Source organism: Echeneis naucrates, chromosome 12 (assembly GCF_900963305.1).
Source record: "Echeneis naucrates chromosome 12, fEcheNa1.1, whole genome shotgun sequence".
In the NCBI taxonomy this organism is placed as follows: domain Eukaryota; kingdom Metazoa; phylum Chordata; class Actinopteri; order Carangiformes; family Echeneidae; genus Echeneis; species Echeneis naucrates.
In genome coordinates, this window is record NC_042522.1 from 14,587,998 (window position 1) to 14,599,827 (window position 11,830).

An 11,830-nucleotide genomic window follows, 5' to 3' on the forward strand; every position below is an offset into this window, starting at 1 on the left:
TGTACTGTTCAGTTTCTTTCCATGTAGCTGTGAACAGCCTTGTCAAAAACTGCCACAAAGAAGTCTACATCTTTCTTAGTGATGCACATCGGAGGTTGGATGCGGAAGGTCTGAAGTGGTGAGAGAACGGATAAGTATAACCATACTTATTATCAGGAAGTCAAATTTATTTGCATCACACATTTGTTCCTTACTTGTCCGTACACTCCTCCTTTCCCGATCAGGACCCCCATGTCTTTGATGTCCTCAAACATCTCATTCATTGCCTGAGGAGGGAGCGGGTCTCTGCTGGCCTGCAGAAGGATAGACAAGGCTGACCATGATACAGACATCACTTACTGAGTAGCCTTTGAGGCTATAAATCTGAATGTTGACAGGTTCAGATGACATCAGCCCAGTAAAGTGTGTTTGAGAATTTGGAAGAAAAAGAATTCAGCTGGAAGTCAACTCTATCTTAAAGCAAAAGTCTGCATTATCAAAGAAGAAGAGGAGAAAAAGAGACCCTTGGAAACACAGAAAGACATAGCAGCTACATTCAATTAAAAACTACTAAAACTGAATTTGTGAAGCTGTACTTAAGTGTGCTACAGCAAAACAAAGAAATATCTTGCAGTCATGGAACACAGACACACATGCAAGTATGTGAGGAAAGCTTTAGATTTTTCCTGCAGTTATTAACCCAGTACCTTGTCTTTGACCATCTCCACACCGATCTGCAGGCCTTTTCCACGGACATCACCAATGATCTCATACTTATCTCTGAGCTTTGCCAACTCTCCTATCAGATAGGTGCCCACCTCAAGAGTGTTCTGCTGCATGCCATCCTCTTTTATAGTCTGTCAAGTATAAAGCAAAGCATATAATCATGTCTCAGTTATTATTTTGTGTGCTTCAGCTTTCCAACGTACGTGCTTCCATGAAAAAGAAAAGTATTCTGTTTCAAAGAACTTGATTAACAGCACTCGTGGAAAGATAAGATTAAGTCTTACGTCGAGTACAGAAGAAGCAACTGCACACGCCATGGCATTTCCACCAAAGGTGTTGAAGTGTAATGCCTTGACAAAGGAAGCTGCAATTTCTGCGGTAGACAAAAATAAACAAGCTCATATCTCAGATTTAATACAAAAATTTAAACTATAGGCAAAAATATATTGATCAAATGTCTGTGATTAATGAACAAGGAATTAGAATCAACCAAGTCACATTGTATATTTCCTGCAAAACACTTGCATGAGAGGACAGTCTGTCCTGGCGCTGAAGGGCACCATTAATATGACTGTTCTCTTCCTCGACTTGTCTTGGCAGCTAATCATGGGGACTGGGAGAGCTTGACTCCCGGTGTCCTCACAGCTGTCCTTGAGTCAGTAAACTGTTGTTTATAGCGGTGACTTCTATATGATCTGCGGAAATAGTGTCTAGTACTGAGATTTAAAAACTCAACCATTCCTTCACTTCAGGTCAGTGTACTGTGTAACTGTGTAGTGTAAAAAGCAGTGTACTGTATAACTGATTAATCCCATGATTATTATAATTTGTATTATAAAATGTACCACAGATAGTAGAGAGTGCGAGAGAGAGTTCACAACTATAATATTAATGTGTGAGAATTGCAAAGGAAAATATGTACAAAAAAAAAAAAAAAAAGCATGTCAACAAACCGCACAAGGTTTGGTAAACTAAAATTTACTGCATTTGATGTTTGGAGGCGCTGTTAGCGCTTACAAATTGATCTCACCTGCAGTTGTAACAACAGCTCCCATTGGGAAACCATTGCCAATGCCTTTTGCCATTGTAACTATATCAGGAAGGACACCATGACCTTGGAAACCCCAGAAGTGGGCTCCTGTCCTCCCAAATCCTGTCTGCACCTGTCAGGAGCAGAAAATATAATTGTGCTTCTCGATGAAATTTCAAACCAGGGTCTAATGAATTTCTGTTTACATTCTCACATTGTCTTAGACACAGCAGGTCAGTGGTGCATGCTGTTTTGCTTCATGGGCTTCATTCTGACCATGACAACTTTATAAACTAACCTCATCAGCAATGCAGACGCCTCCTCTCTCTCTCACTAGTTTATAAGCTTCCTTAAGGTAGTTCTTAGGGTACTGCACGGCTCCTCCCATTCCCTGTACAAACCAAACACCTTCACATCCTTAAATAATATGGGCAGTCAAACTGAATGTGAGAAATCAATCATTGTGTTTGGCATATAATTGAATTAATACCATTCCATTTTTAATTGCAAATATGGTACCTGGATAGGCTCTGCAAAGAAAGCAGCAATTTGACTGGGGAGACTGGTCGCAAATGTCTCTTTAAGCTGTTTAATGTACTGCTCATTTGCCATGCAATGACCTGAGGGATCAAAGTTAGGCTTTTGGTGAAACTGATAATACACACAGCATACAGAAATAGGGCCACTCATTCTACAACAGCCTCATAGGTCTTTGCGTACCGTGAGCACAGCTGCACTCTCTGATGGTTTGCACTGGAGAGTCCCTACACTTACTCCCTCCCCACGGACCTCTGAACACATCAGGGCACATGACCTGTTTATTGGACACAAATGTTAAACGTTAAATAGCTTTGGGAAATTGTGTGTGAATGCAGAGCTTCTGTTTTTTTGGTTTTGTGGTTGGCTAGTGGTACATGTCTATTTTAATCTAAGATTGTGTGGCTTTATGATGATAAAACTACGTTTTCATTTATATATACATTTGTGCAGCCGGAACCAGTGGGGATGGGATATTTATATGGTGAGTTGGAGGTAAGACCCATGGTCTGTGAGCTGCCACCGTGGTATGACCCACTGAAAGAGAGAGAGAATAATTCAGAAAAATTCAGATTCAAATTCAGAAAACAGACAGCTTGCTTATAATTCAATTGTTAATCTTGCACAGTCAGGTCAGAGGAAAAGGATCAGGCACTTTCTAGTCATTTTACAGCCAATGTTGCCATCATTTATTTCCAAAACAAATCACTTGCCACGAGTTGGAACATTGCCTGTAAATTGGGGTTATGATAGACTGATCAAAAACTCAAATTTCTAAGCCAAATGAAATGTCAAAGAAAACCGTTAAATTGTTTATTTCTGTATAATTGTGAAACAAACAACGTCTCCTCACTGACATTCCATAAAAGGACCTCTACCTGAAAGTAATGATGTCAAAGTTGCCTGTGTGGAGTCGGGCCATCAGCATTGCCAGGTCATTGGCCTCTGAGCCGCTGTTGGTGAGATATACCACCTGGAGAGGGAAGCACAGAGCAAAAAATATTTTTAGGACGCTAATGGATTCAGGCTCCAGTCCTGAAGTCTAAAAATCCACCAAAGTACCTTCAGAGGATCAGGTAAGCGGGAAGCAAGTTTTTCACAATACTCATGGATAGAAGGATAGACATAGATGTTAGTGGTATGCCACAGTTTCTTCAACTGCTTCTCAGCAGCTGCTGTTACCTTCCTGTGCACATAGATGTGAGAGCAGGAATACAATAAGCATTTTAACAGAATTTTCCTTTTTCTAATTACGATAAAAACAAATGTGACAGAGAACAGAAAAAGAAAAGACCTTACGGGTGGCAGTGACCCATACTGACAGTTGCCACGCCAGCAAATAAATCCAAATATCGTTTCCCATCCACATCCCAGACCCACTGCATGTGTCCCTGGTGGATGAACACCGGTTTCTTATAGTATGTAATCTTCATGGTCATGGGGTTACAGTTCTGCCTGCGGATTTCCAGCATCTGCTCTTTGGACAGACCCTGATAGGCATAACGTAAAGTAAAAGTTACTGTACAGGAAGAGACAGCTGGGTTTTTCATTTTGGGGGGAAATGCCTCAGTCACTTTTTTGTCAACTTTTCCAATAATGGCCAGGTTTTGCAGGCATTTAAATAAAAAATTTTTTTGGTAAAAGTCCTAAACTTTGGTGGAACTGTAGCACTGAAATAGTTTGCTTAAACTTTGAGCATCCTATTGAGTACAAAATTGAAGAAACTCTCTGAATATGTGCCACAAAGCATGCATGGTCACCATATTCCTCTGCCATGATTCTAAATCTACACAGGGTACCTTGTCGTATCCAAATAGCGTACTGTAGGTTATTACTGGTACATTATCGCTGTACACCAGATGTGCAACACCTGCCAGAATTTGTTGAATACTTAATACTGTAACACCTTTTTGTTGCATAAGAAATGCTTTCGAGCGAACATACTCAACACTGCAAAATCAACATTTGATATTATATAACATGCTTGCCTTGTATTCCTCTGGTTTGAAATTGCACAGAGGCATCTCTGGGACATCTGCAGGACAGTATTTGAGGGCTGATTTCTGCCATGCTGCACCTGTGAAATGGTTACAATTATAATGCAGGTGGAGAGGTAAGGGAGATTGACATTTAGGCTTCATTTTCAATGTAAATGTATAAAATTAAACCATTTGACTTTCTCATCAAGGACCAGTCTGGAAAACCGGAAATAAAACTGTATTATTATCACTGAAATGCAGCAATACATGTCAGAGATCTGCAACTCGATTTCTACAGAAAAAAAACATGAAATGTGAAATGTCCATTATGATTGCGCTTGCTTTCAAGAGAAATTCTGAATTGCCTGGTCAATGTTTAATCCGATTAGAACCTGGCTGAGGGTTTAACCACATTAACTTGACACTATGTAACAGGAAAAACTATGTTTCCTGTTTTTGCCAGTGCACTTAAAACTGGAAAATGTCAGTTACAACTGGCTTGACAGGGACACACCAACACACAATCTATGTAATCAATTAGTTTCCCCCTGGAGAAACATTGAATGTCTTTATTAAATGCAGAGGTCTTAACAGGTTAATATATATATTTTTTTGTATTCTAAGTCTTATATTCTGTGCTGTAATCCCATTTCCTTGTTTTAGTGTGTATGGATAATATGGCATCCAAATAAATTTCTCTTCTATGCCACCTCCATTTAATAATAATACTTAATATTGTAACACCTTTTTGTTGCATAATTTTGTTGCATAATGTTGCATAATATTTTTCACATTTTTAGTATTTTACTGCAATGTGGGCATGATCATATCTTTCTCCAATGTAATTTATTTGATGGAGATGCGTTTTCAAGAATTGTTTCCATAATGAACCTGATACTGTCTGATTATGATTATCAGTGAATATACAGTGCCTATAAAAAAAATATTGATGCTCCAGGACATCACCACAGCATGATACTGCCTCTACCATGCTTCACAGTGGTGATGGCATGCTTGTGGTGATGTGCAGTGATTGAGTGTGAGCTTTCTTCAGCAGTCTTTGTGGCCTCCGTCACTCATTCTTTCCTGCAAAGTCCCTCCGTTTGTCAGAACAACCTGCTAAAGACACATTTATACATTAGTCATATTCCTTCCATTTCTTAATGAATGATTTAAAAGAAATCCAGGGGATGTTCAGTTTGGACATTTTATGCGTCCATCCTGATTTAATTTTTTAATTGATCTTTTGTCAGAGTTGCTTGGAGTGTTTGTTTGTCTTCATCTAATTGTAGCTGGAAATACTGATTAACCTGTGACACGACCTTCCAGAAACATGTGTCTTCATACTACAATCATTCACAACACATTCACAAAAAAGCAAAAAAAGCAATGAAAAGGGTAAACCTGAATCCAAGGAGGTAAATGGTTTTCATAAGTCGTACATTACTCAGCAGCACCTGTCCACCAATATCAACTAACAAATCTATCCATATTTGTGATTCCTGAATTTGACTCAGACAAAAACTAAAGGTAGTTTAACATGAACATAAAGGCTATATAAAATTCTTCTTTAAGGAAGTCTACGATCTTGATCTTCTCCACGGTAACTCACCATTTCCCACATGAAATTTGGCCAGAAAGGGCAAACAGCAGGCCTGTCCTGTGAGACCTGCAGAGCGGGCACTTAGGCAGGATCCTACTTTGTACATGTTGAACAGGGACAGAGGCCACACTATCCTTTTCTCTCTTCGCGTACACTCAGCAGCAGATTTTCTCACAATGATGGGTGGACGGACAGTGCACAGCTAATAGTACCCAGATCCCGCCAAAGTACATCATTTCTCTGCAACGTCACATGGATGAATATATAACTAAATATGTTGGATGGTACCGGTTCTTTCCTGTTAGAGGCCAAAGAGGCTTCACTATGAGATGAGTGGGAGTTTGTTGTGTCTTATGTACAATAACTCATGATTATCCATTTCATGTGTGCCTTCCCTCTTACAGGGGAGTTGGCCATTTCTCTGATGAGAGCACACGGTTGCCTCTGAGAAGTAAGAATGCCACTTTAAACTGTGGTCTTTGCTGCTGCCTCACAGCAAGAAGGTTCTGGGTTTGATTCTCATCCGTCACAGATTAAGTGACCTAGATTGTGATGCTCATAGATAGATAAAGAGTTGAGATGAACTGTGGATGGGAACTTGTTACACGAAACAATGACATTTTTGCATATTTATTTTAATGGAAAAAAGGGTCAAACAAACGGATGCATTAAAAACTGAAAACACCTGATAATAGTCTAGATGAGTCTAAAATTTGAACGTTTAGAAAAGAAAACTAATTTTTGAAAAAACGACGAAATAATAAAGAAATTTTGAGCTAGAGAAAAACGTGGCAGGCACGAAGCGGAAGTGACGTTCCGTGACGTTTATTGTGGAACAATATGGCAGCCTTCTGTTTGGCCACGCTTCCCTTGTGAAAAACAGTATTTATCATAGTTTTCTTTTTTCTGAACATAATTAAAAAAAACCCTCCTGAAATCATGTCCGGACGACAGAACAACAAACTACCGAATAATTTGCCACAACTGCAGAATCTCATAAAAAGGGACCCGCAGTCGTACGTAGAAGAAGTAAGTGTTGTTAGCTGAAGCTAACTGAATGCTAAAGCTGTTAGCGCAGAGAGTCGCCTTTTTGACTGTTCTGGTGTCTCCTACAGTTTCTGCAACAGTATCGACACTACCAGTCAAATGTGCAGATCTTCAAACTGCAGCCAGACAAGCCGAACAAGGAGCTGGCTGACCTTGTCATGTTTCTTGCTCAGGTGATTTGTGTATGAAGTAAAAGTGTGATACTACTAACACATAGTCACAAAGTCAGCTCTTCATGTGTATAGCTAATAAGCTTTTTCTGTCCCTCAGGTTGGTCACTGTTACCTGCAGCATCTGTCCACCTTCCCTCAAGAGCTGACCGAGTTATTACTAAGTCACCACACAGTCATAGAGTCAGACTTAAGAATGGTAAGAATACATTTATACGACAGCTGCAGGTTTAGTTATATTTAGTTTTCAGATCTGCATGGAAGTGATATTTACATGTTTTTGTGTGCCTTTGTCTTTGTCAGACTTTCTGCAAAGCGCTGATTCTTCTGAGGAATAAGGACCTGATCGATCCCACTGGCCTCCTGGAGCTCTTCTTTGAGCTGCTGCGATGTCACGACAAACTGCTCCGGAAGGTTTGAGCGCTCAGTCCTCAAATTACCACACACCATTTGAATTATTATTTGAATATTGGTGGTTGTCACTCTAATGTTGGGTGTTTTGTTGTCTCCTCTTTTCTCTCTGTACAGACACTGTACACACACATTGTTGCTGACATCAAAAACATAAATGCTAAGCACAAAAACAACAAGGTCAACACAGTAAGTGCATATCCAGAAATGCCTCAGGTGTTTCACAAGCTCATATTGTGTCATACAGCAGCTTCAACTGGCCACTACTCACTATATGTGTGTTATAATTTTGTGTGCCTCAGGTGTTACAGAACTTCATGTACACCATGTTGAGAGACAGTAATCCCATTGCAGCAAAGATCTCTTTAGATGTGATGGTGGAGCTATACAAAAGAAACATTTGGTGGGTGTTATGATTTATTCATCACATTAACATGTCAGAGTTAAGGAGAATCCTAATGTTATTTTTTGACATTGTGGTTTTTGCTTGTGCTACAGGAATGATACCAAAACAGTTAATGTCATAACAACAGCTTGTTTCTCCAAGGTTACAAAGGTATGGTCCTCATTTCAACAGAAGTCATCTGCTTACTATACCGACCAAATGGAAATCCTGTTCATCTTCGCGTGCATTTCCCCCTTCCTTAGATCCTTGTTGCTGGTTTAAAATTCTTCCTTGGTAAAGATGAAGATGAAAAGAATGACAGTGATTCAGAATCAGAGGCAAGCATTCAGTATTCAGCATTCATTGATTCAGTAGTTTGACAAAAATGATACATTACATTGTACTGCATTTTTTTAAAATAAGGGTAATATGATAAGTTAAGTTGCACACCATGCTGTGATTGTTAAGAATTAGTGTTGTCTTCCAGGCTGAGGGACCAACAGCTCGAGACCTGATGGTGAGATACAACACAGGCAAGAAAACCTCCAAAAACAAGAAAAAGATGGAAAAAGCAATGAAAGTCCTGAAGGTACAATTACTCTATTTGCTGAAATGACATGACTTGTTTAGTAACAACTATGTTAAAAAAAAAAAAAAAAGCAGGTTCATTTTTTTTTTATAGAAATGTTCTTGTTTGTACTCTGTGTAGAGACACAAGAAAAAGAAGAAAGCGGAGGTTTTCAATTTCTCTGCTATTCACCTAATTCATGATCCTCAAGGTAAGCGCATCTGTCCTGACACAAAATTTGTCTGAAATAATTTTGTACTACAATTTGCAGCAGTGATTCGAACTGATTATCAAATGTTTTTTATTTTTGGCTATTAAAGATTTCTCAGAGAAACTCTTAAAACAGTTGGAAGACTCCAAAGAGAGGTTCGAGGTGAAGATCATGATGATGGAGCTCATATCCAGGCTGGTTGGAATTCATGAAGTAAGTGACTTACTCACTTAATTTTGTGTTTGGACACATCTTGGAGACTCCTCACTTCAAAATAAATAAAGTAAATTAAGTAAATTAATGGCTAATAAAGCTAATATGTCCCCTTATCCAGCGCCTCTTTTACTGTTTCCCTTTTTCGAGTCCTATTATCTTACGAGCAAACAAAGCTTTGATACTGTGTTTCTTAGCTGTGGGAATTTTTTTGACAAAAGCATAAATAAGATGTGAGTAAAATAATTTCTATTGAGTGTAAAACTTGCTCTCTTTTAACCTCAACAGCTTTTCCTCTTCAATTTCTATCCCTTCATCCAGAGGTTTCTCCAGCCCCATCAGAGAGGTGAAAATTAATCTCAGTTAAATAAGTGAAAATCTTTGGACTTGTGTTTATAAGGGATTTAAAACCACTTGTTAATTTTATAGAAGTGACAAAGATTCTCCTCTGTGCTGCTCAGGCCTCCCACCAGCTTGTCCCTCCTGATGTAAGTAAAAAGCAGATTTATTCAATAAATCATGTTGACACTATGTTTTCACTGCAACACTGTTGACGTGTTTTATTCCCACTCACACAGATCATTGAGCCAGTGATCATGACCATTGCAAATAACTTTGTGACGGACAGAAACTCTGGGGAGGCCATGACTGTGGGGTAAGCATCTACCATATTTTCCTTCTGTTTACAGGTGTCCAAACTTGATGCCTTGATACACATACACATCTATACTTGCAGCTGCCATTCTCAGTATTGTGCTGTAAGTTTTCATCTTTTCCTGTTTCAGTATTAATGCAATCAAGGAAGTGGCAGTCCGTTGTCCACTTTCTATTACTGAAGACCTGCTGCAGGACCTGGCTCAGTACAAGACGCACAAAGACAAAAGTGAGTGGTTGCTGGTCTGTTTTTCTCATAAGAAGTCACTGGAAGCACAGACAGATGCATGTCTGTATCTTCAGTCACTCACATGCTTTGTCTATTTTCCACAGATGTAATGATGTCTGCCAGGGGACTTATACAGCTGTTCAGGAATCTCAATCCCCAGATGTTGCACAAGAAAGACAGAGTGAGCTCCATATTCAAAACTGACGATGTGAAACTTTCAGATTTGACATCAGTTAGTGTAATGTATATTTGTTTTTTGTTGTCCAGGGGAGACTAACAGAGGCATCAGCAGAGGCCAAGATCAAAGACTACGGAGAGCTTGAAGCGAAGGACTATATCCCAGGAGCTGAAATCCTGGAAGTAGAGGGGGAAAAGAAAGAGGAAGAGGACGACGAAGGTCAGGGGCTATGCATTTCATTGCATTAGTAAAATTGGAGACTGGCTGATTGAGTGTGCGGATCAAAACTGCTTAGGTGATCAATCACCTAAGATCACCTAAGAACCAGGCAATGTTAAATAAGTTACATATTCTTATATGTCAACAGATGGCTGGGAGAGTGCCAGTATAAGCGATGATGATGAAGATGGCGAGTGGGTAGATGTTCACCACTCGTCTGATGAAGACACAACAGAAGTGGTGAGGGTTAATGCATTGCCTTGATGAACTATTGGCAGAGACAGTAATACACGGTACCTTGTCATGATGTAGGTTTTTTTTCTGTGGCTGTCTAGGCTGAGAAGCTTCAGAGTATACCAGAAGAGGAAAGAAAAGCCAAGGCAGCAGTGATCAGCGGCAGCAGGCTTCTCACTCAGGATGACTTCAAGAAGATCCGTCTGGTCCAGTTGGCCAAAGAGGTCAACAGTGCACCAGGCAAGGCTCAGAAGAGGAAAAATGTGGACTGTGATGATGAAGATGAAAGGTGAGAAGTATATTTGAAACCATCTAAAATATTTTTATGATTCGCTGAAATAAAAGGGATAAGCTTGTGTGAGTTTCCATTCCTGTACAGTTTGCTTGTATTTTTCCTGTTAAATGTTGTGCTTGAGAAACAAATAAAATAAATTAACACTTACCACTAATATTGAGTTTGTTGATAAAGGAAGGTAGTTAATTATACTGAGGATTTTAGTTGTCATTTTTCTTTAATCTTGCAGAGGGGAGTTGCTGACTTTGAGGAATATTGAAAAACTGCATAAGAAACCAAAAGCAGACAAGGAAACGCGCTTGGCAACAGCAATGGTAATACCTGGCTTTAACTGTAGAATGACTCAAACAGTCCTCAGCATATTACAATAGTTGTTATCCAATTAATCGCATGATTAAGCAAGTAATAACTTGAACTCTGGTGATGTATTTTGTTTTTCTAGGCTGGAAGGACAGATCGGAAGGATTTTGTCAAAAAGCATACCAAGCTGAACCCTCATGCCAGCACCAGCAACAAGGAGAAGAAGAGAACAAAAAACTTCATGATGATGAGACACAGTCAGAACGTGAGGACCAAGGGCAAGCGCTCCTTCAGAGAGAAACAGGTAACTCACATTCATCAGAAATATGAACATAAGAATGAGCTACTCAACTTGACTGTGGCTGACTTGATTTGCATTGCAACTAAAAGTATTTTGTGTTTCTTACGCAGCTTGCTCTGAGAGATGCGCTGCTGAAAAAGAGGAAGCGCAAGTAGGACATGTGGAGATAATGCTGACTGCCTGATGGCCATCGCAATCCTGATCTGCGATTGTGTAAAATAAAATTATACATCAAGTGGCCTGTAAAACATTGTTATCATAAATGTATTATTTTCAATGGATGAACTGCAAAGATTAAGTTCTGAAATAAACAATCTTTGAAATAGATGTGTGATTGTGAATTTCATTGAGGATGGGATTGTTTAGTTACTTTTATATCACTGAATCCTTATCTCACTGTTGTTGAAACTTCAGGTCCCTCTTACTATTAATTAAAGTTTTCCCATCTGAAAAATCTTAGGTATTTGCCAGGCACAGCAGAAATATGCAGTCACTGCCCTAATCTCTAGTGAACAGAACTCAATCATAGCATAAAAGTGGTGTTAATGTGTAATTTTAGGT

General features: G+C 39.3%; 2 protein-coding genes across 3 annotated transcripts; one reads left to right on the forward strand and one right to left on the reverse strand.

The window, feature by feature from the left end:
* Positions 1 to 8: 8 nt before the first annotated feature.
* On the reverse strand, positions 9 to 5,960 carry LOC115052369 (alanine--glyoxylate aminotransferase 2, mitochondrial). Its single transcript, XM_029516440.1, has 14 exons — positions 5,864 to 5,960; positions 4,261 to 4,349; positions 3,572 to 3,762; positions 3,335 to 3,458; positions 3,151 to 3,245; positions 2,716 to 2,809; positions 2,456 to 2,549; positions 2,255 to 2,355; positions 2,034 to 2,126; positions 1,736 to 1,868; positions 990 to 1,078; positions 687 to 836; positions 195 to 293; positions 9 to 110 (listed from the first exon to the last, which is right to left on the reverse strand). The coding sequence occupies exons 1-14, from the start codon at positions 5,958 to 5,960 to the stop codon at positions 9 to 11; spliced, it is 1,551 nt and encodes a 516-aa protein (XP_029372300.1).
* A 738-nt stretch (positions 5,961 to 6,698) lies between these two features.
* sdad1 (SDA1 domain containing 1) lies at positions 6,699 to 11,594 on the forward strand. 2 transcript variants are annotated; one of them, XM_029516011.1, is made up of 22 exons: positions 6,699 to 6,883; positions 6,970 to 7,074; positions 7,172 to 7,270; positions 7,375 to 7,485; positions 7,600 to 7,671; positions 7,785 to 7,885; positions 7,981 to 8,038; positions 8,131 to 8,205; positions 8,355 to 8,456; positions 8,577 to 8,646; positions 8,756 to 8,859; positions 9,148 to 9,205; positions 9,289 to 9,347; positions 9,438 to 9,514; positions 9,645 to 9,742; positions 9,847 to 9,923; positions 10,010 to 10,139; positions 10,288 to 10,379; positions 10,475 to 10,662; positions 10,898 to 10,982; positions 11,111 to 11,272; positions 11,380 to 11,594. In XM_029516011.1, the coding sequence occupies exons 1-22, from the start codon at positions 6,794 to 6,796 to the stop codon at positions 11,422 to 11,424; spliced, it is 2,058 nt and encodes a 685-aa protein (XP_029371871.1). In that variant the 5' UTR covers positions 6,699 to 6,793; the 3' UTR covers positions 11,425 to 11,594. The 2 variants fall into 2 exon arrangements, with proteins under 2 accessions (XP_029371871.1, XP_029371872.1); XM_029516012.1 differs by lacking the exon at positions 7,375 to 7,485.
* Positions 11,595 to 11,830: the final 236 nt, after the last annotated feature.

Bases quoted from the DNA above. Each gene is read 5' to 3' on its own strand.
- LOC115052369 (XM_029516440.1), bottom strand. From the start codon at position 5,960: ATGTACAAAGTAGGATCCTGCCTAAGTGCCCGCTCTGCAGGTCTCACA. The intron at 2,356-2,455 runs GTACGCAAAGAC...TTGATCCCTCAG, and splicing joins AGAGTGCAGCTGTGCTCACG to GTCATTGCATGGCAAATGAG. The intron at 1,079-1,735 runs GTGAGATCAATT...TGTCTACCGCAG, and splicing joins AGCTGTTGTTACAACTGCAG to AAATTGCAGCTTCCTTTGTC.
- sdad1 (XM_029516011.1), top strand. From the start codon at position 6,794: ATGTCCGGACGACAGAACAACAAACTACCGAATAATTTGCCACAACTG. The intron at 7,075-7,171 runs GTGATTTGTGTA...TCTGTCCCTCAG, and splicing joins TTGTCATGTTTCTTGCTCAG to GTTGGTCACTGTTACCTGCA. The intron at 8,860-9,147 runs GTAAGTGACTTA...TAACCTCAACAG, and splicing joins GGCTGGTTGGAATTCATGAA to CTTTTCCTCTTCAATTTCTA.